Source organism: Thrips palmi, unplaced genomic scaffold, assembly GCF_012932325.1.
Source record: "Thrips palmi isolate BJ-2018 unplaced genomic scaffold, TpBJ-2018v1 HiC_scaffold_15, whole genome shotgun sequence".
Classification (NCBI taxonomy): Eukaryota; Metazoa; Arthropoda; class Insecta; order Thysanoptera; family Thripidae; genus Thrips; species Thrips palmi.
In genome coordinates, this window is record NW_023144624.1 from 1250151 (window position 1) to 1271505 (window position 21355).

Here is a 21355-nt window from a genome sequence, read left to right on the forward strand (position 1 = left end):
AGCCCTCGGTGGGCTCTGACCCCGGGCTACCCCGCCCCCAGCAGACTGATTCCGAGAGTCGTTTTCGTCGGCCTGTCTCTCCCGCACCGCTACGGAACGGCCCACGAGTCCGACAGAGACAGCGCGACGACTGCATCGTCTGCACGGCCCGGTCATGCCCCCATGACCCTCGCGACCATGGCCGTCGCGCAGCGCTTCTTCGCGGTGCGGTTTCGGGTGGCTCCGTGCAAGGCGGGGCCGGGCGGGGCCTCTAACCCCTCTAACCTGTCGGCCCGTCCGCCCCTGCGAGACCCACAATGCCAAGGTCGTGGCACGGCCCCCGCGGCCCCCGTGGCCCCCGCGGCCCCGGGCGACAACCCCCTGCCGCGGTTCCGTACCGACTGGCCGCTGGCTGCGCGGTGTGCAGGCGTGCCTATGTGCATGCGGGCTGCGACCTGGTTGATGACGTCTCGGGGGACGTGTGTGCAACCCACTCACGTGCACTCACACACTTACCCGCACTTACTCACTCACTCTCTCACACTCACTCACACAGAGACGCTCTCACAGTGTGCCAAAGGCCGCCTTGTGAAAGATCCAAAACGCTACACTTACGGCCGCCGCATGCGAGCCCTCTCACCGCGGACCCTCCGCCCACGCGGCCACCCGGCCACTCGGCTCACACACCCGAAAAGAAAAGCCTGGCTTGCGCTTATCCGGCTGGGAAATTGAAATGCCGCAGCGAAAGGGAGCAAAACGCGGCATTTGTTGTTTTTGGTGTTGTCGTTTTGTTTTTTGGGGGGCGAGATAGAGAAAGCCATTTTACGGCCGGCGCCCCGGGCAGCTGGCGGGCAAGTGCTGGCGGGGAGTGGCGCGCAGTGGCGGATCCAGCGCCGGGGGCAAAGCACTTTCTGCCTACTGGCAGGGACAAAGTGTGGCTCTTTGCCTACCTTCCAGGCTAGGGGCCATCTAGGGGCCATCTAGGGGCCAAAGGGGGTGAATTGTCCGCCCCCCCCCCTCCTGGATCCGCGCCCGGCGGTGACACGGCCAGGTGACGGTCCGTGGGGTGGCCGCCTCTGCCGCGGAGATCATCGCGTCGGCACTAATTTGCGCCTCGACGGCCCTAAGCTGAACAGCCCCTGACGGGCTCGCTATAATATCATGCCATTTCCATATTCCCTCTGTGTCGCACTGCACCGTGGTCCTGCACGGCAACAAAACTGACGCTCATACCGCGCCATTGCTGACTCAACCTCCCTGTCCCTGCCTCACCGAGCCTTACCACACTACAATCCTCCCAACCTTCTTAACCGAACCTTTCTGACCTCGCCAACTCGTCCGATCGTTTGTACCGTCATCCTGGGAAGGCTTTTCGGCTGCCCACTGTTTCGGCCACGGACACAAACCTTGCATACGTGGAAAGATAAGGTAAGCGGGTGACTTGCGCGCATTTTGTCCCCCCAGGCAGGCCAGTGCTGTGGAGGGGCGGGATGTCCGCGAGGTGGGGGTGGGGTGGGGTGGGGTGGGGTGGGGTGGGGTGGGGTGGGGTGGGGTGGGGTGGGGGTGCAGGCACAGAAGGGTTGTCCGTGACGGCTGCCGAGGCCGGCGGCGTCAGAGTGATGCTCGGGCTATGCTAATCATTACAGCCTCTCTGGGGCCGACTCTAATCGAAGCACGCCCCTCCCCCTTCCCCCTTGCCCCTCGCCCGCCGCGCCGTCCTCGTGAGTGTCCCAGCGCCCTCGACATAATTAAATTTATATTCGCGTGTCGTCCCATATATTATTTCTCGACCCCTCGCGGCGGTGCCCTGATGCCGGGGGTGGAAATGCGGGACTGTGGGTGTCCTCGCACTGGCCGCCTGCCGGCCAGGCGGCGTGGCAGGGATGCCGCCACCACTGCAAAAACGCGTTGAACGAACGGGACGAGACGGAATTCCAGGGCGGCCGGCCGGTGACGTGCTGGAGCCGCTGGAGCCACTGGAGCAGTGCTGGAGCAGCTCTGGGGCGGCGGGACCCACCCGCGTTGCCGCGTTGTCGTTCCGGGATGAATTATTCCGGGGCGTGAGTTCATCCTGGACCTCCAGGACTCCTGCAGGGATCGTCACAACGTCGCGCGCCTGCACTGGGAATATTGCGGAAACGGGGGACCGTGGCCCGGGCTGGCGGGGCTGGTGGGGTTGGCGCGGCAGGTGGGATGGCGTACTGGCGCGGCTGCTGCCTTCACGCCCGACCGCGGACGCCGAGGACCGCCTGGCGGCCTGGCGGGGCAGCCCTGGGGCAGCCTCGCCGCCGATGCCGTCAACGGCAGGCTGTCGTGGTCCAGCGCCGCCGCGCCGCCCCGGAGGCTGTGCCGAATCGGAGCCGAGTACGCATCGGGACGGGGACGCGGGGACGCCAATGCCGCCGCCGTCTGGGGCGCTGCCGCCCGCCGCCGCTAACCAATCGTCTGGCACAGTGAAAGTCAAGCAGACTGCTGATTGATAGGACCGATGCTCTGCATGCCGCATGCGGGCGCGGGCCGACCGGCAGCAAGGCGGTGTGCCCCGGACTTCCAGCGAGCCAAGCGGCGTTTTTCAGCGCGTCTTGCGTCCGTTCTCCGCCTGTCTCGCCGGTCGCTACCAGTGGGTTGGACAGGCAGAGGTGTATTGGCATAGGCACTAGGCACACAGACAAGACAAACAAACATACAGACAGATGGACGGACAGGCATGGACAGCCGGACAGACCGACCGCCCCCGTCCGTTTGAAAGGTCAGCCCGGCAACAAAATGTGCGGTGAGCGGATGGCACGGCGTGGCGTGGCGTGGCCTGGCGTGGCGGGGTGTAAGCGAAGCGGAGCTAAGCGGGGCGCATTGAAACCCCCGAGGAAATCAGAACGAGGTCCGGCCGACTCCAGGCAGAACGACCGCCAGCGACCGCTTCACGGCCCGGCCAGGCCCGGCCAGGCCCGGCCCTGCCGCCACGAGTAATGGCAACAATGAGAACGCGCCCCGCATAAAGCCCGCCAAAGATTTGAATGCCGCCGTTGCCGCGCAGCCAGCGCAGCGCGGGCGCGTTCCAGAAACGCCTTTTTCGGGCCGGCCTTCCGTTGCGACCTTCCCGCCAGCCAGCCGGCCGGCCAGACGATGCAGTCAGCATGTTTGGGGCGGCTACGTTCCTAACCTCGAAACGGCGCGCACCGGGCACAGCCAGCCCGCGCTGCGGTCGCTATCGGTCGCATTTGCACCGTCATGCCTGCATAACACGCAGCAGCTTCCAATCGTGTCATTAGAGTAGAATTGCTCGTCTTGTCTTTTTCGTCTCTCTTTCATCTGTCTTCATTATTAAATGCGAGCGCCCCGGGCAAGGCCGTCGCGGCCCTCGGCTCTGGCCGTCGGCACGCCGAGCAAGGGCGCGGAGGCGTACGTGCGCTCGCTCAGCGGCTCCCCAGTCCCCCACGACCCTAGAAAGACCACGGTCCGCGCAAACATGAAGACGGCGTGTCATTCACTCGCTGACAGCAACAATAACAAGTGCACCACACGAAACACTAACAAAGTCAAAATGGCCCTAGCGGAAACAGTCTTGGAAACGGTTCTTTTCGGGCAGGTGGCCATAAGTCAAGTGGCTTCTGGGTGCCTCGGTTCCTGATGCCATCCCGCGTGAAAGTGCCGCCGTGTTTCGCCACTCCGAGGCAGATCTTGACCTCCGCCGCGCCGCGACGCCGAGGGAGGAGCGGAACGGGAAGGGGGATGCTGCCATGCTGCCAAGTGCCGCGACAGGACGTCGTCGCCGTGCTCCTGTTCGTGTCCAGGCCGCGGAACCGCGCGGAACGCCGTGTGTCTTTTTGCAACCGCGGCCACGTCGAGCACGTCGAGCACGCCGAGCCCCCGGCGTGCCCGGCCCGGGCCGTCTCCGCGTTGCCTTCGGTTGCCACGACGAACACTAGTGGAACTGAAGCGTACTTCTGCGTCTTTCTTCAAGCGCAGTTGTCCGTCCCGCCCCTCTAGCTACATGGGCGCATTTCTTCCTTACGCTTCACTGGAAGTGCATGGCCTTCAAGCGTACTTGTATGCGATAGTTATCTAACCTTACCTAACGTTTACCATTGAATTGACGGCACAATTTTCATCCCGCCTCTGCTTCGCCGTGCGATTTGGACGAGCGGTTTGGCGTTGTCTGTCTCGCACCCTCGAGAGCCATGAGAGCGACAGACAGCGACGAAACGACTCTTTCTGAATCGCTCGACAGGAATGAATGTTTAACGTGCTTGTTTCGGGAAGTGCGTGGAGTCGCTTCTGTTCCTTTTCCCCCTTCTACCTCTCTAATTTCACCGGGAATCCAGGAACTTTGACGTCTCGTTGAAACGGATGTGACAAAATGCCCAGCTCTTTTGAGCATCGCGACTAGTTCGATTCAGACAAGCCAAGTCACATTCAAACGCTTGTAACGCAATGCTCAGAAGAACGCGTTATTCGTCACATACTTTCCAGCGTGATGTCACGGTCCAGAGGTCCCAGTGTTGTCCACTGTGTTCAGGTGAGAGGCCGCTTTGGCGTGAGAATCGCGATGCACGCGGCGCCACGAGGGTGCTCGATGACCCTCGCAGTGCGGCCCGGGCCCTTTTGCTCCACTTTGGGCGGGGACTAGGCCAGCGCTTCCGACGCCCCCCCCCCCCCCCCCCCCCCCGCGCGACGCCGCGACGCCCTCATGCCGCGCTCGCCTTCCTCGTTCCGGCGTCCCGTATTGTCCCGAGGAAGCGGCGGGCGGACAGGCAGGCGGACAGACAGACCGATGTGTGTCCCAAGAGCGGCGGCACTGGATGATGCGCCGTCCGGCGTTGTGATAGCCCCGCCGCCTGCCGTGCTACCAGGACGACCGGGACGACCACGGCGCGGCGAGTGCCACCGGCGGCCACCGGTCACTTGCACTACAGGATGAGGAGGATGTGGATGCGGTGGTGCAGGGGCCTCAGAGCAGCCCGGCAGTCACAGACGCCCTTCAGTTCCGGGGCTTCTTCTGCGCTCCGAACAAATCCCCGCCATCGGCATGACGCTCGCCAACCTCGGAGCCTTGCTCGGAGCCGAACTTGGCTCAATCTCGCCAAAAAGTGCATCGTTTTTACTCCTTTGATTTACCAGTGATGTCACAGCCACACCAGCCCCTTTACAGTCTGAGAACCACGTCGTCGTGCGTCCTTTCCCCGATTCCCTCGGCCAGAGTGGAGGCAAACGAGGGGCCTCGCGTGTCTCGGGCCGTGGATCCGACGTGGATCCCTGGATGTGGGTCGGCCGGCCCGGTCCTGCACAATCTGTAAACAGCAATGCCTTCGGCACGCGCGGCTCCGTCCCCGCACGCAAAGAGTCCCCGAGGCATTTGCCGAAATGAAGGAATGCTTCCAAGGATTCTTCTTCATAATCCGAGCGAAGTCTTTGTGGATTTGACAATGCCTATTTCGGCGTCTCCACGAGGGTCGCTGCCTGCAGCAAAGCCTCTCTGCCACTCCTCACTGCCACTCCCCTATTCCAATACGAAGCCACCGTAAAACAATCCGCAGCACTCCATGAGGCACACCGATGTTGCATAGTGCCGGCCGAAGTGGTACTCGGAGGTCAGTGAGCTCATTGGCTGGCGGTGACGCCCCAATGCTGCCGTTGCATCAAAGCAAACAACACATTTGCAACAGTGTGTCAGTAAACTTAGCTGGTCGTGCTTTTGTCCCCCTCACTGTCATTCGACATTCTAGTTGCAATACCCACTGTCTATACTTTGCAATAACATCTTAAAAAAAGAGCATATGCGAATTTTGTTTTAAAAAAATTCTAATATACTACAAATTGCTTTCTTATTTACTGAAGGGCGTCTGTTGCAATGACTATAAGCTAAATTATGCCTTTGGGAGTTTTCATAGTTCATGCCCGGAAGAGTTGAGTCGCACTTCAAGGCCACCCACCAGACGGTCGTGCATGTCTCTTGAACACTGTAAAAGATTTGTTCAAATCGACTTCAATTTGGTTCTCAGTTAATATTGACTAAGAGAGTAGCTTACGACTTGTTGGTCAAAACTCTTTGTCTTACCTTTTGCTTCACAGTGTGCCTTCTTGCAGCTGGAGCAGGCTCCCCCTGCCTCCGCCCCGTGCGGCATTGGTCTGTCTTTTGGTCCGGGGCATGACCCAACTCCCCAACTCCGCCCGACTCGACGATGTCTCGCCTTTCCGTGCGTGCGCTCGACAAGCGCTCGACCCAACATATTCCAGTCGCGCTGTCCCTTGATGCCTTGAACTTGGCGGAGGCTGCGAGTCTCCGAACGAACGCCCTTGGCGGCCGGCCATCCGACACCGCGCGCCGTACGTGCCCCCCCCCCCTTTCCCCGTTCCCTTCGGGACGCGGGACGCAATGCGAAAAGGAAAGTGGCGCTTGGCTGCTCCGCCGCTCCGCCGCTTGGCTGCTGGCGCTACGGTGCGGCATGCGGTGCGGCATGCGGGAGGCAGAAAGACGAAGCCCGCGGCAGAATAACCACGCCAATCATGTCGTACGGGGGGCTCGCTGCTGCCGCACTGCAGTCGCCGACCCGCCGCCGACCCGCCGACCCGCCGAGCGCAGACAATGGGGGCGTAATGCCCCGTAACGCTCCGCCCGGCCGAGCGGTTCGGAAGCGTCAGCTCTGTCTCTGTCGCACTCGCGGGGCGCTCCGGAAGGGTGCGAGAGAGACAGAGCGACAATACCGCTCTTCCGAATCCCTGCCCTGGCCTGCCCTGAGCACACCCGAGATTGAGATGCACGGCACTGCCGGAGAAGCGCCCCGATGAAGTCATCCTCCCGCGAAGGCATGCACGCCCCTTTATGGACTTCCCCGGCCGCGCTCGGCCGCGCCAATAAAACCGATCGGCGAGATGCGCGACCCGGGTCTCGTCTCGGCGACCGCCTGTCGCTGGAGCCGCCCGCCGTGCGGCCCGCGGCGAAGGCCGGCGAAGGCGAAACGTCATTCGGCCGTTCTGGGTGTCTCTGGGTCATGGGTGGCCCTCGAGGTGGCCCTCGAGGTGGCCCTCGAGGTGGCCCTCGAGGTGGCCCTCGAGGTGGCCCTCCACCTCCCCCGCCTCGCTTCCGGGCGCCGCGGGCTGTTGCCTCCATGTCGCCATCCAGACGCACTACTCCCGCATCTGTAAAGCAAAGGTGGCTACACTGTGGCGTGGCATGCAGGACGCGCAGCACCCACTTCCCCTAATTCGGTCGTCGTTGGGGAAGGGCAGTGCGGCCTAGCCGGGCCCAGCCGGGCCCAGCCCCTCCCCCGCCGCCTCCTCCCCGCACTTCCCCCTCGCAGCATCAGGCGGCGCGTGCCGGCCGGCCGGGCAGGGCAGGCAGGGCAGGCCCAGCTTGGAGGGGGCCGGGCCCGCCGCGGCGTGCAGCCTCAGCCTCGCCGTGCTGCTGGGGCTGCGGGGCTGACGGCGGGGCTGACGGCGTGCCCGCAGTGCCGCGGCTCTGCATGACGGCGGCCTCGCGCCTCGCGCCGCGCGCCTCGGTCAGTGTCATCGGCGGCGGCGGCTCGCCCGGACCTCTCCTCGCGCCTCCCGACACCCGACCGCGAAGGTGCACACAACCCCCTGCCGCTGGCATCACGCCGTGTTTCGGCTTTCACCCGCCTGCGGGAGATTGGTTTCCATCTCAGTTTCCGTTGCTCTAGTCAGCGAAAACGAAATCGGAATCTAGCGGTCAGTGTTGCCAGCGTAGGGGCGTTGTGGTGACGTCCGATTCGGTCTGTGCAGGTGCAATCTTGTGTCAACATCACCGCCGTGGATATACAACACTCATCTCCATCGCCAGCAACGCCCGCAGCATCACCTTCCCTGTGTGCTCGTACCATCAGTGTGCAGTTCGTGTGCGTTTATTCAACAACAACAACAAAATCGACAACAACGGCAACATCAACAACAACAGCTCCTCGTTGTGATTCCGCGGCCGTCCCGGGGGACATGTGCTGCGGCACGGCGGCGCGATGACGGCGAGGACGGGACGCCGCCGCGCAGAGGAGACTTGGGCGGTGGGACGGACAAGAACACCCAGCTAACGCCCCCGCGCGGGGCCGACCCCCGGCCGCCGCCATCCTGGACGTCGCCGTGGACGGGCCCTCGCGGCCCGGGCTGTTACCCAACAGCGTGGCCGCGGGGGTCCGCGCGCGCGCACGGGGCGTGAACGCCGCCACGCCACCCCCGACCGCCGCGGCCCGCCCCCGCCCCCGGCGCCGCGGAGCCATGGGAAGCTGGGCGGCGGCGGCGCTGCTGCTGCTGGCGGTGGCCGCCGACGCCCTCGCGGACACGCAAGGTAAGCTTCAGCTGCGTCTTGAGACGCCGCGGCGTCGCCACGCGTCGCGGCGCCGCTATCTCCGCGCCATCTTCACCGTGGCTGCCTGGCTGCGTGGCTGCCTGGCTGCGTGCGTCCCTGTCTCTGCCTCGATGGCCCATCTCGGGGCGGGGCGCGGTGCGGACGGATAAAAGTTGCCCGGCTGTGGTACAACTCGCTTTGAAGTATGGACCCCGGTTCGGTCCACGTTTCCTCTCGCACCGCAGCGCAGCGCGGTCTGCTCGACTCTCCCTTGCGTGGACCCGGTCCGCACCTTTGCACCAGAGTGCTCCCGGCCAATGCCGCTGAGTAAGGCGCAGACCGAAATCCAAGGACGAGTCCAAGTCCAACGACCCCGCCGTGCTCCTCGTTACATCCGAGGCAAACTTTGTCCCAGCCAAACAACACCGATGCGTCGCCCGCCAGGGGGCCATGCCCGGGCCACGCCGTGCCGCGCCATACCGGGCCGGGCGGGCCGGGTCGGGCCGGGCGGTGCGGTGGTGCCAAAGCTGAGGGTCTGCATTCTTGTTTGCGCCGGGCGGTGCTGGCGGTGTGGCGGTGCTCGCGAGGTTTATGACCCTGGCCGTGCGTGCCTCGCGAGTGTGCGCCGGGCATTAGGGGCCGAAGGGGTTCCCGCGGGAAGAGGGGCAGCGGAAGGGGAGGGGGAGTGGTTTGAACAACTCCCTTGTCGCGGTTTTTCGGTTGGGCAAACGCTGCGCACGTGCGTGATTGGGGGGGGGGGGGGGGCGTGGAACCGCACCGCCCGCCAAGGAAACGCCGCGGCCGCCAAGCCGCCAAGCCGCCGGGGGCCACTTGACCGATCGCATCACCGCGCCGCTCGCGTCGTCCGGGAGGAAGGTCACGGGGGAAAGCAGGCGGGGTTCGAACCCGCGACCGGCCCGCGACCTGCACTGCGAAGATGCGCCAAGTTGACCTGTCCGTCTGTCTCTCTTCAAAGCCCCCACACTGCCGCACCGCCTTTCGCACGGTCGCCGCCCCGCGCGGAACGTGCACGCGAGATTTCACACGCTTGAACGGTGCGTAAAATATGCAAATTAAAAATTTTGCTACTGGAGAAAGGCGCTTGATGCTAAAGTCCCCAGCCTCGCCTGGTGAATGGTGATCGCAGTTCCCCTCATCTTGCACCCGCGACCGATGGGCATCGAACGGGTAGCTCACCGGGCAAGTCCCTCCAGTCGGGCCAGTCCCAGTGCCGGGCCCCACCAGCCACACCCAGACCGTGGTACACAGCACCGCCGCTTTTCAGCGCAGTGCTCATTGCCAGTCACTACAGGGAACATGAGCATCGAATAATGATTCGTCGGTGAAAGGAAAAGTCCGAACATGGCGTCTCTGGCCTGTCCTGTCGGTGGGATTCTACCAGTACACTCGAAAAGTCTCACGCTGAATTTTTCTGAAGTGTATAAGGAAGTGAATTGGTGTAAAGAAAAAGAAGAAACACTAAGCAAATGTGTTTCTATGACGAATCTTTTTCTGGATTTCAATGTCAGATATAAAGGACATGATTTCCATCACGTTTACAGTGTGCCAGCGTGTGGGCGGACGGCACCGCGCACCGCGATCACCAAAATGCCGTCATTTGTGTCGTGCACGCAGGTGCATCTCTCCCGGCAGTTTAGTGGCACCGGCTGTTGACACTAAACCACTCGGAAGTACCGAAAAGCAGCCTGTCTGTTTGACGGGCGGCTAAAGCGCTCGAGCGCCGGAGCACCGAGAGCACCACAGTCCAGTAGTCCCCTCGTCCGTTGACTCATCGCCCGGTTGTGTCACGCCGTTCAACCGTATCGGCCCGGACGGCTGTGGGCTGCTGCTGCTGTAGGTCACAAGCCGCCATCCAAAACACTGCCGGGCATCGTCACAGAAAGAAGGCGAAATAAAAACAAAGATTGAAGTGTGGCATCTCTAGGGCTTCCGAGCTCAGTTCAGCAAAGTATAGCACATGCGATGATTCGTGGGAATGACAAAAAATGATAAAAACTTGTAGTAAAAGTTATGTAAAATTAACGGCAGGCGTAGACGATGGGCACCTGTGGATGAAAATACTAACACACGGAGTGCGTGGTGGCGCTGCAGTCCACCCCGGGCCGTCCCGTGCCGCCCCCACGCGTGGTCGCGCACACACCACCGCCCCGCGGTCACGGTGGTCGCGGCGGTCACACAGCTCCAGCCGCGCCACCGCCCGGGCATGGCCAGGGCGCGGTGGCGCGCCTCCCCACAACTGGGTCGCGACTCCATAAAGCACATCGACGCGCATTATGTACGAATTTAACGTGAGGGGGCCGGCCGTATACTTACGCAACGAGGCCGGGTCCGCGGGTTCGGGCCGCGGAAACCCTCGGCAGCGAGAGTGTTCATGCCTAGGGACGGGCCTGGCTGGCGTCGCCGTCGTGGCGGCGCCGTGGCGGTGCCGTGGCCGTGCCTCGCGGCGTCCAAGTTCGACCGCCATGCATTCGGCGGTTACGTCATTTCATGAACGGCGCGCGACAGCTGTCTCATTCCAAACCAGAGTGCTTTCGCCGCTCTGTCTCTCTCGCACCCACGCGGAACGCCTGAAAAGTGCGCGGGAAACGGAGCGACGACAGAGCGGTTCGGAATCAGACTCCCGAGCGCGGCGGTTTGATTTAAGGCTGCGCCTGTCTGCCTGGGACGCCCGCGACGCCCGGGACTCGGGCGAGGTACACATTGTCGTTGCGCGATTTACTTTTCCTCCCGGATTGCATCCTCGCGGTGGCGCGCGCGGCGCGGGGACTTTAAGAGAGGCTCTGTCGACACAGCCGACACGGGTCTGGCTTCGAATATTGACACTAGTAATGCTGTCCCCGCCCACGCTACACTACTTTTACGGCGCTCCCGCCGCTCCTGACGCGCGCGCCCCCGCCCCCGCACTCACCGCCGCCCCCGCTGCCGCCCCGGCTGCCTCCCCACTGGCGCCCCCCGCTGCCGCCCCCGCTGCCACCCCCGCTGCCACCCCCGCTGCCACCCCCGCTGCCACCCCCGCTGCCGCCCCCGCCGCGGCGCCTGAGCCCCGAGGGGGCGTTGCGCAAACTATTTAGCAAACTCTTGGCCTGCAGTGTTGTTTATTAACCTCGGACCATCACACGCGCCAAGCGCCCTCAAGCCGGCGTCTGGACGTACAATGTAGGGCCCGCCGCGGTGCGCAGTCAGACGTCCTGCGTCCACGAGTCGGCCGAAGCGCCTTACGAGCGCCGGGTAGGCAACCACGCTGCACAGCCGTTCGACGGGACTGCCTACCCCGCAGCCTGCAGGCGTCCGGTTGGCCCATTCATGCGCGCGCACGGGCCCTCGCATTGTTTCCGATGTGTTGGTGTGTGGAGAGGAGAGGGGGAAGCTCGCGTCGTGTTGTTGACTTACTCGTAGAAGCAGTAGCCGTCGTGGAGGTCATGCTGACAACACGAGGCCACCTTGAAAATATGGCGATACTAATGAGACGGCCAAACGCGCAGGGCGACGATGGCGCCTGCTGGAGTGCGCCGTGTGTTTGTAGTGTGCCCGGCCGGCCGGTGGAGAAACACTCGCAAGGGCCTTGCTGCTGCGCGTGGCTGCGCCTTCCCACATTCGAAATGACTGAGGCGTAGGCGGGTTGGGAACGCAGCGGATCGCAGCGCTGCAAGGCAGTGCAAGGGTGGCGGTGATGACTGCCGCAGTAACAGAAGTTGCTGCTTTGCACTTCGCTCTGCGCCGCTCCACTGCGCGCCCCAAGTACCTGCTCAGAGCTCAGCTCCTGGCTCGCGCCCCTCGCCCCTCGCGCGAATGTCCTCCGCGCCCTTTGAAGCCATTCCGGCAAATTGCTTGACGAGTCTCGGCCCGGCCAGGCCGGCGAGCAGCGCGGCGAGCCAAACGAACCAAACGCCTCGGCGATACACTGTCAACGCCGCGGCCGACCCACTACACTACTGGTATTACGCGCCCGCCGCTCGTCGCGGCGCAGGCGAACTGACTCCGACACGGCGCTCGCACCCATGCAGAACGGTCCGTGAGTGCGAGAGAGGCGGAGCGACAATCGTCCCGCTGCAACTTCTCTCTCTCTCGCTCGCACTCGCAGTGACACTCGCGCCGCGCGCCGCGTACAGTGCGAGTGCAGTGCGGCCGCCAGAAAAACCTTTCACTCTCGATAGTCCGGAGTGGCTGCAGCGGTGGCGGTGGTAATGGCAGGGGTCGGCGGCGTGGAGCGGAGTAGCGCGGGGCAGCGCAGCGCGGAGCGGAGCGTGAGATGAGCGCGACGGAGAGGGACGGAGGGAGAGGGACGGAGAGGCGGCGGGTGTGTCCGGCTGCCCGGTCGTTGCCTCCCGGGGACCCTCGCTTAAGGCGCACTCACTCACTCACTCACTCACTCACTCACTCACTCACTCACTCACTCACTCACTCACTCACTCACTCACTCACTCACTCACTCTCAAACTCACTCTCACTCACTCGCACAATCACGCACCGATACATACACTGGAAACTCAAGAGTGTACTGTATACATGTATACATGGTCGATATGTACATTCTTTTATACAGCATGCCTCTGTGCCAGGTAGATAATAGTTGGCGTCAACCTACACTCCTCAGTTTCCAGAGCACTCACAAAAACACTGACACTCACACTCACTCTCAAATACACTCACACTGACGCCCTCACTAAAAAACGCGCAGTGCTCTGGCCGAATATAGAATGGCATTGCTGGGCATTGCTGGGCACACGGTAAAAGCAGTGTTCAGTGTCGGGGCCGCTTTCGTTTTCGAACCGGAGTCAGGGTCCGCCAGGGCGGGAAGAAATCGCGCACTAGGCGGACTAGGCGCCGGGTGGACGTGGACGAACAGACGGACGGAGAGGCGGACAGACAGACGGACGGACGCCGACGACCGGGCGCAACTAGTACAACACCCAACCGCGTCACCCAGAGTCCAGAGTAAACCTCTCTTGGATTCCTCCTTCTCCTTGCTCCGCCCGCCCCGCCCCGCCCCGCCCCGCCCCGCCTGGCCTCCGATTCCGCTTTCCCATTTCATCGGGGCCTCGTTCGCTTCACCTCCAGCGTAGCAATCACACAAAAAGTATTTCTGCGCAGGACCCTCCTCCTTCACAGGGGGGGGGGGGGTAGCGTCGGCGGCCCCGCATCTCAGCGGGATCCAATGTCCCCGGTGGTGGCGTCCCTTACGCCGTGAGGGAATGAGAGAGGAAGATTATGGCGATTGGATTTGTTTTACTGGAGCTGCCAAAAAAACAAACGCTGACAACATTTTTGCATGCGCTTGATATAGGAGTGTGTTAGTAGTGGTACAGCCAAGTTCACTTTCAGCGGTCCGCGTTTCTCGGTGAGCTTCCCCCTCCCCCTCCCGCGCAACTAGCCGGACGGACTGGTCTTGTGAGCCTCGCGGGGCCTGAGGGGGCTGCGGGGCTGCGGGGGCCTCGCCGCCCGGCGCGCCCTTTTGCTACTTTACAGCCGTGACGATTCGTTTGTTGCCATGGCAACACAACAATGGCTGATTGTTGCGGGGCAGGCCAGGCAGCCCAGGCTGGCAAAGGGGCAGACGGGCAGGCAGCATCTCATCCGGGCGCGACATGTGCTGGCCCGCCCCGCCCCGCCCCGCCCGGCCTCGCCCTCGCCGGCCAAGGCCCTATGGCAGGCTAATGGCTCGTCACGGCCCGGGGAGCATTTTGTTGGCATTATGATCTTACTTCTCTCTCTCTCTCTCTCTCTCTCTCTCTCTCTCTCTCTCTCTCTCTCTCTCTCTCTCTCTCTCTCTCTCTCTCTCTCTCTCTCTCTCTCTCTCTCTCACGCACCGATGTTCCGCCTTTGTCGCGCGAACCAGCCGTCGGCCCGGGGTCACGCATCGCTTTCGTGTCCTCCAGCGCTCCGCCGCTCCGCCAGTGCGGGCGTTGAGAGTAGAAAGTCCAAAGTCCAAAGAAACCCACTCGCTACCGAAATCATTTCGAAACGTCTGGGAACGGAAAGGGGAAATGCAATAATTTGGCGGCCGCGACGACGGCGCCTCGCGACGCCACGCCGCCATGCTCAAGGCGCCCAAGGCAGTGGCAGGGCAGGCAGGGCAGGCAGGCCGATCACCGGAATTAAGCACGCTGAGGGAGACCGCCCCGCCCCGCCCCGCCATGCCGCGCCAGTCCACCAAGGGCGTTCATGGCATTCATGGACTGCCCCGGATTCGTTGTCCAAGCGCGCTCCACCCGGGAGGATTCACTCCTCTGGATCGCAAACAGAGCAATCGCGCGCTATGCTACGCATGATCACGCAGTATGCTCCTACGTATTGTGACCTTGCCGAGTTTTTGGTCAGTGAAATCGTCATCTTATCACGCTTAATAACCCATTTTCAGCGTAGACTAGTGCGTTTGTGAATACCCTCTCAGCCCCTCGGCCTGCTCCTTCGGCGGCCGGCGGGCCAGCGGCTTTGGTGGCGCGCGTGGCGCGGTGGCGACGACGTGCCGCGAGGAGGGGAAGGACTCGGAGCCCCTTCGCGGAACGGGCGGGTCGCGTTGACGCAACACGGACGACGGGCGTCGCGGGGCGTCGCGGGGCGTCGCGGGGCGGCGCCTCTGCCTGCCGGTGTGCCGGACGGACGCGCGGTGCTGCGTAGTACAGCAGACAGACAACGGAACTGATTCCCGATCGCTCCCAACGCATTGTGTCGGCGTGGAAGAGGAAGCGCGGAAGCCGAGTCGGCCGGCAGGGAAGGTGAGGCGGGGCCTGCGAAATGGACACCGCTTTGCGGGTCACACACGGACGGAAAACAAAAGAAAATGGAAAACTCTTCTTTGCCCCGTTTTCCACTAATATGCACACCGGGGGGGGGGGGGGGACTCGTGAACAAAGCTGGTACCAACACCTTTTTCACGAACTGGTTCCAATTTAGTCGCAAGGTACCGTACAATGCATTTTCGCACAGACAGACGACGATCTGTCCACGCTGTTGCATCCGATGACGACAGAACTCGGATAGATTCCACGAGAGATGCACGCGCCGCGGGAAGCTCAGTCTCCATTTCCAGATCTCGAATCTCGCGTCGCGCCACCTGTGGCTTCCGCTTTGGTTGTTTCCCAGCCACCTTTCAAGTGCTTCATTCCTGTTGATGTTGTTGATGTTGTTGTTGACCTGGTCGCGTGGGCGTGCGCGGTGCGAGGGAGTGGCCGGGCTCATTACAGTGGCGTATCGTCCTCCGATAAGCGCCGTGATTGGGTGCCACAATGGCTTGCAGCATGCACCGGGACTTCCCCGCCCCGCCCCTCCCCACCAGCGCGGCCAGCGAGTCACTTTATTGAGCCGGTGATATTACCGGGGCGGGGCGGGGCGGGGTGGCGCCGTAAACAGGGCGATAGTGCGGCGGACTCGGGCGGATCACGCCGGCCCGCCGTGCCGTGCCTTGCCGTGTCACCCACTTCGCTCTTCGTGCCATGCGAGCTCACTTTATTTTTTTTCCGGCCCAGATTACATTGTAGCGGCAAAACTGGTGGCCGCCTGGCTCGACTCTCGACTGACCACCACGTGTCGTTCTTCTTTCCGTTTCGCAGGCAGCTCCTCCCCGCGGAGTCACTACTGGGCCAAGGACCAGCTGCGCAGCCAGCCCGGCAAGCCGCCTCCGCTGCCGCCGTGGTCCTCCAGCGAGTCCTCCAGCGAGTCCTCCAGCAACCACAGCGACCCCTCCGTGCCATACAGCGCCTCGCCGCTGCACAGCGTGCACAGCCTGGTGCAGTCCCTCAACGGCACGGTCCAGGGCCGCCAGCTCATCCCCCTGCTGCTGGTGGAGGGCGGCGTGGAGGCCTCCGCCGCGGCCAGCACCGCCCTGGACGGCGACTACCTCCTCGGCTACAGCCACAACCCCTGGGGGCGGTCGTCCGCCTTCAGGGACGTCCTGGACGACCTCGGCAGCGCCACCACTCAGTGAGTTGACAGCGGCGACAGCGGAGACACTGGACTAGAGCGGCCGACGGTGACGTCATGTCGGTGACGTCACTTCTTCGTCAGGCCCGGCAGCGCGGCAGCAGCGCGCGGATGCATCGACCCGGCGGCGAGCGGCGTCCGAACGCCTGCGAGGCTCGGGGTAGGCCGGCCCGCCGAGCAGGGCCGCCTCGCGTAGTTGCCTACCCTGGATTCCACAGGCGGTGTGCCGCCGCCGCCTGTCCCCACTGGTAAAACTAAATGGTGTCAATACACGAAGACCCTTCGCTCTTCTTGAGGCGTATTCAGAAAATACCCCCGTTACACACAGGCAGGAGGGGTGTCAGGCTGCAAGAAGAGTGTAGGGCAGAACCCTTTGAAGAAAGAAAAGCCCGCACGCTGGTTTTCCCAGTGCCGCCGCTTTCTATTCCGATCCCGGTCCGTCGCGGTCCCTCTTTCAGTCCCCGGTCCGAACTAATTCACCCGGGCCTGCATGTGCTTCGGATGTCGGCCTCACGTAAGAGGCGGTGCGCTGGCGGGCCCAGCTGGACCTCTGGCTCGGCTAAGGGCCACCGCCCCCCTCACCCTCTTTTCCCCTTTCTTCCTCCGCCCTCGCGAAACCGTCCAAATTGACTCGGTCCGCCCCCCGCCCCCCGCCGGCCGCGCCCCGTGCGCCCCGGCAAGCGCTCTCCTCGATCTCCGAAGAATATTCCACCTGATACGACGCGCTCTTGAAGGAGGGTTCGTTCCGTCAGCGAGGCGGGGGGTGGGGGGCGCTGGGGCGCTGGGGGCGGTGCGGGGGCGCTGGGGGCGGTGCGGGGGCGCTGGGGGCGGTGCGGGGGCGTAGACATCCGGCCGCGGGAAGGACTGGGGCAAGGACAACCTTTCCTGGCTTTCCGCTGCAGGCCGCCCGGCGGGGCCGGACCGGGCCGGACGCAAGACGCAACCGGGACTGCTGTCCTAATTGAAAGTCAACAGCGCCTCCATCTGGACCTGGTCACCCAAATTCGGACGAACGAGAAAACACCAACCAGGGGACGGAGGCAGTGCGTCATTGCCTCCGGCGCTGCTATTCGAATCGCCGCGCGCACATTTTCTTTAATATTGTTTTCTAAAAACAAATGTCGTATTTTTCTCAAACATGTCTGATGTCGTGACTTCTCGCGGCGCCTGACTGTGCTTTTTCGTTCCAGGGTGTCGGCGGCCAAGCCGGGCAAGCCGGCCCAGCGGCGCAGCCGGCGCTCCGTGCTGCACCTGTACAACATGCTGGTGTGCTCCACGGGCTGCGACCCCATGGCCTACAAGGGCTACGGCTGCTACTGCGGCTTCCTGGGCTCCGGCTACACCACGGACGGCATCGACAGGTAGAGAGGCTGGCCGAGGCGGCGGGGCTCCTGCGGCCCCCACCCCCTTTTCAGCGCCTGATTTTCGTGTGCGTTCCGTCATCCCCTGCGAGGGCCGCTCCCCGGGGTCCCCGCTATGCAAATGGCCGCCAGCCGGCCGTCACTCACGCGGCCGCGAGGGGCAGGCCGCCGGGGCCGCCGGGGCCGCCAGGGCCGCCAGGGCAGGCGTGGCAGGGCCGCCACACCTCCGGCAATTTATGCACGCAGAGGCTGGCGGCCCCGGCCGAGGGTTCAACTCCCTCCGACAACTTCATCTGTCATTTCTTCTCCTTTTTTTGGCGTTCGTCGCGGAACACGGAATGTTTCAGCTATTACTTGGATGGGTAGGGTAACCTTGGGTAATCTGGGCAACCGAGCCTCGACGTCTGGGCAAGCGGGCGAAAAACGAAGCAGAGGCGCGCTTGCCTGGGCTTGCCTGCAGCCCCAGGCCGTCGGGAGGGAGACGCGGGAGACGGGCGTATCTTCTGACCGGCACGGCCAAGTTAGCCTGCGCGAGGCTGCAGCAGCGAGCGCGCGTCCCCCCGGGCCTCGGTGCTGCGGAGGACAGGGGTGGAAACAAACTACACCTAATGCTTGAGCTTGTGATGAATTCGCGTCGAGGCACTTTGGCTGACCGTTGGTAAGCCAGAGAGGCCGGGCCTGGCGGGGGAAGCCCAGGGCGTGCGAGGCACGATCGACAGGTGCGGGGCGGGGGGCCTGAGCGGGCCTCAGCCGGGCGGCAGGCATCATGGCACCTGCGAGGGCTGGTCTGCTGGTCTATTCTTACCTCCCCGAGAGAGAGACGCCTCCTTCCCCCCGTCTTGCCCTTCCGCGACCTTGCCGCGCCCAGCCAGCGCCCAGCGCCCAGCGCCCAGCAGCCCGCACTGCACCCACGCCTTCATTTCTTTTTCATTTTCGCGAGCGAGACTGAAAGTCCGGTCCGCGGTTTCCCTGGAAAACTCGCCATCCGCGCGAGGCGCGCGAGGCAGCAGGCAGTGCGGGCAATAAAAGCGCGCCAACTTGCTCCGCCTCCGTAATTCGGGGAAAAATAACAGCGAAGGAAATTCGCGGAGGGCGGTTCGCGTCTCCCGCGAGACGCGCGGCCGGCGAGGACGAAGACGCGGGTTCGAATCCCCACCAGGGGTTTGCGGTGTTTGTTCCGCGGTGGTGGTGCAGCGCCGGCCCTGCCTGCGGAGGCCACGTCGGCGGCCCGGTCCGCGAGGAGGCCAAGGAGTGCACGTCCGAGGCCAGCTCCGTGAGGAGGCCATGGAGTGCACGTCGGCGGCCAGGTTTCCAAGGACGGCGGCGACCTTGGCCGCCGCCACTGGCAGGGCGCCACAGGGTCATTAGGCAGCCAGTCAGGTCCCCGCGCAGGGCTTCGTCGCTCTGTCTCTGTCGCACGCTCGGCAGCGACGAGAGCGCTGTTCGGAGGCAGCCTGCAGGGCTCCAGCAGGGCGGCAGCAGGGCGGCAGCGGGGCGCGGACTACGGACTTTTGCAGGCAGCCAAGCGCACGGCGTTATTGCCTTGTTGCCTCGGCGGAGATAAGCAAATTGCGATCTTAGTTTCGGGGCGATGGTTAGGGCCCTCAGCCAGCGCGGCACCGCGGCACGAGGGCAGGGGGCGGCTGGCGGCCGGGGGTAGGTAGCTCGCGGGGGTAGCTCGCCGCGTGGCGCGAGGCCCCGCCTAGGTACTCGCGGATAAAGGGCATGTTGTAATGACGGCCGAAAAAAGGCGCCCTGCCCCACGCGCAGCCCGGCGCAGCCCGGCGCAGCCCCCGCGGGGTGCCGTTGGCTTTCCACTGGCTTTCCATTGGCTTGCCGTTCGCGCTGCAGCACGCCGAGGGGACTCTGGCCGAAGGGAGCGCGCCCGCGCCGCCGGCCCGCACAATAATCAAGCTTGATGACGCGGCCGAGACGTGAGCTCGTCTCGGCGCCGAGCCTGGCTAATTTTACCGAAGGGCCGGCCCGACGCGAATCCCTCCGGGACCCGTCGACGCTCCACCCCCGCCCTACTGCGCCCCGCCGCAAGCCTCCCCCCCCCCCCCCAGCAACCCCCTGTCTGAGCCACGCCACGGCCACGCCACGGCCACGCCCTCGACGCCCCGGAGCCCCGGAGGCGTGCTCGCGGAGGGTGTCCGCGGCCGGCGAGTGTGGCAAGTTTTAATTTCTCCAACAACAAAGTGTATTTAGCTTGAAAGGGCGCCGGGGTGGAGGCGCGCGGCGTGGCGCGGCGTGGAGCGTGGCGAGGTTAGGCAGAGGGGCTGGCGCACTGCGTCGTTTAATCACAAAGTCGACAGGAAATGAGAGAGAAAAGAGAAAAACGGGCGGCGGGGGAACGGAGCGGCCGGGGGGCCGGGGCTGGAAGCGGCTGGGGGCGGGCCGGACACGCCGCAAGGACATTGTGACGACAGAAGCAGGGCTCTTCATTTTTGTTTCTCATTTTTTAATCATTTAATTTCCCTATCCCCCTCCTCAGGTGCTGCAAGATGCACGACTGGTGCTACGACACCGCCAGCTGCCCCATGTTCCTGGAGTACTTCGTGCCGTACCTCTGGAAGTGCTACCGCGGCCGGCCACTCTGCGGTGAGTCAGCCAATCGCCAGCCAATCGTCAGCCAATCGCCAGCCAATCGCCAGCCAATCGGCAGCCAATCACGGCCAAGCGGCACGCGTGCTCGGCGTGCTCCTGCCGACGATCCCCAGAGCCATAATACATACAAACGACTGAATGGCTCTCTCTCTCTGCCGCAGCGCTGAACGGGTCGGCGTGCTCGCAGCGGCTGTGCGAGTGCGACCGCCGCCTGGCCGAGTGCCTGCGCCACTACCCCTGCCCGCGCCGGAAGGCCGTGTGCACGTCGTCGCCCTGGCGCCTGCTGCAGAACCTCTTCATGCTGTGATAGACAGACCGTCACCCTTTCCCGGGGCATTCGTTATTGTTGTTGTTTTTGTTGTTGTTGACCTAGTGCTAATAAAGACTGTGCCACATAGGAAGTAGGAAAGAAGGCGCGGTGTGTGTACTACAATCTTTCTCAAAAGAAATGAGCCAGAGTCAGGCGATACTCCGCGCCCAAGTGACGTTCGATGCTGAGCATTCGGGCAGTCGCTTGCGCGTTGAGTATTCCAGGTCTATTTCTTTTGAGAGTGACTGTACATCTGCGCAGCCCGCCGTCGTGACTGGGGTGCAGTTGCATCCACACAGGCGTGGTGCGAACCCCGACGGAGGGAGCTTTCTGTTACCGTTGCCAAAGTGCAAAAACATTACATTTTAAGTTACCAAAACCTAGATACGTTAATTAATATAATGTAAAATGTCATCGCGTGTACGAATGTTCCCTTTTACTTCCAGAGTCACTACTGGTACAATACAAATTTCACAGTATGCTGGTGCAATTAAATGTATATTACCTCACTACATGATACAATGTTACCACTAACAATAAAGTACAAAATGAGAAACTATTTGCTGACTCGAGTCCACTTTATTTTTCAAAGCTGTGAGGGCCTTTTCCTGCCATCGTCGACGCGACGCGCAGCGCGCAGCAAAGCGTTCGGGTTCAAACCGAGAGCGTAAAAATCAGGCTTCCACTTTCCCCTGGGTGGAGGAAATTTCCTCGTTGAAAGGAAACTCAGTTTTCAAGTCAGCTCCACGAACTCTTGATGGAACGATCCTCTGAATTTATTAGAATAAATAGCAATATTAGGAAATTGGCAATACAGTCGACAGAAAAAAACAACATCGGATCTTCTCTTTATTGTCATTG

At 63.0% G+C, this 21355-nt stretch overlaps 1 protein-coding gene across 1 annotated transcript; it reads left to right on the plus strand.

Moving 5' to 3' along the window:
- Positions 1-8238: 8238 nt before the first annotated feature.
- Positions 8239-21061, plus strand: LOC117641032 (the record flags this gene model as incomplete). Its single annotated transcript, XM_034378126.1, has 5 exons — positions 8239-8275; positions 15847-16216; positions 17407-17577; positions 20072-20178; positions 20346-21061. Coding segments are annotated over 5 exons (831 nt in total), but the record flags the coding sequence as incomplete, so codon positions are not given.
- Between the last annotated feature and the right edge of the window lie 294 nt (positions 21062-21355).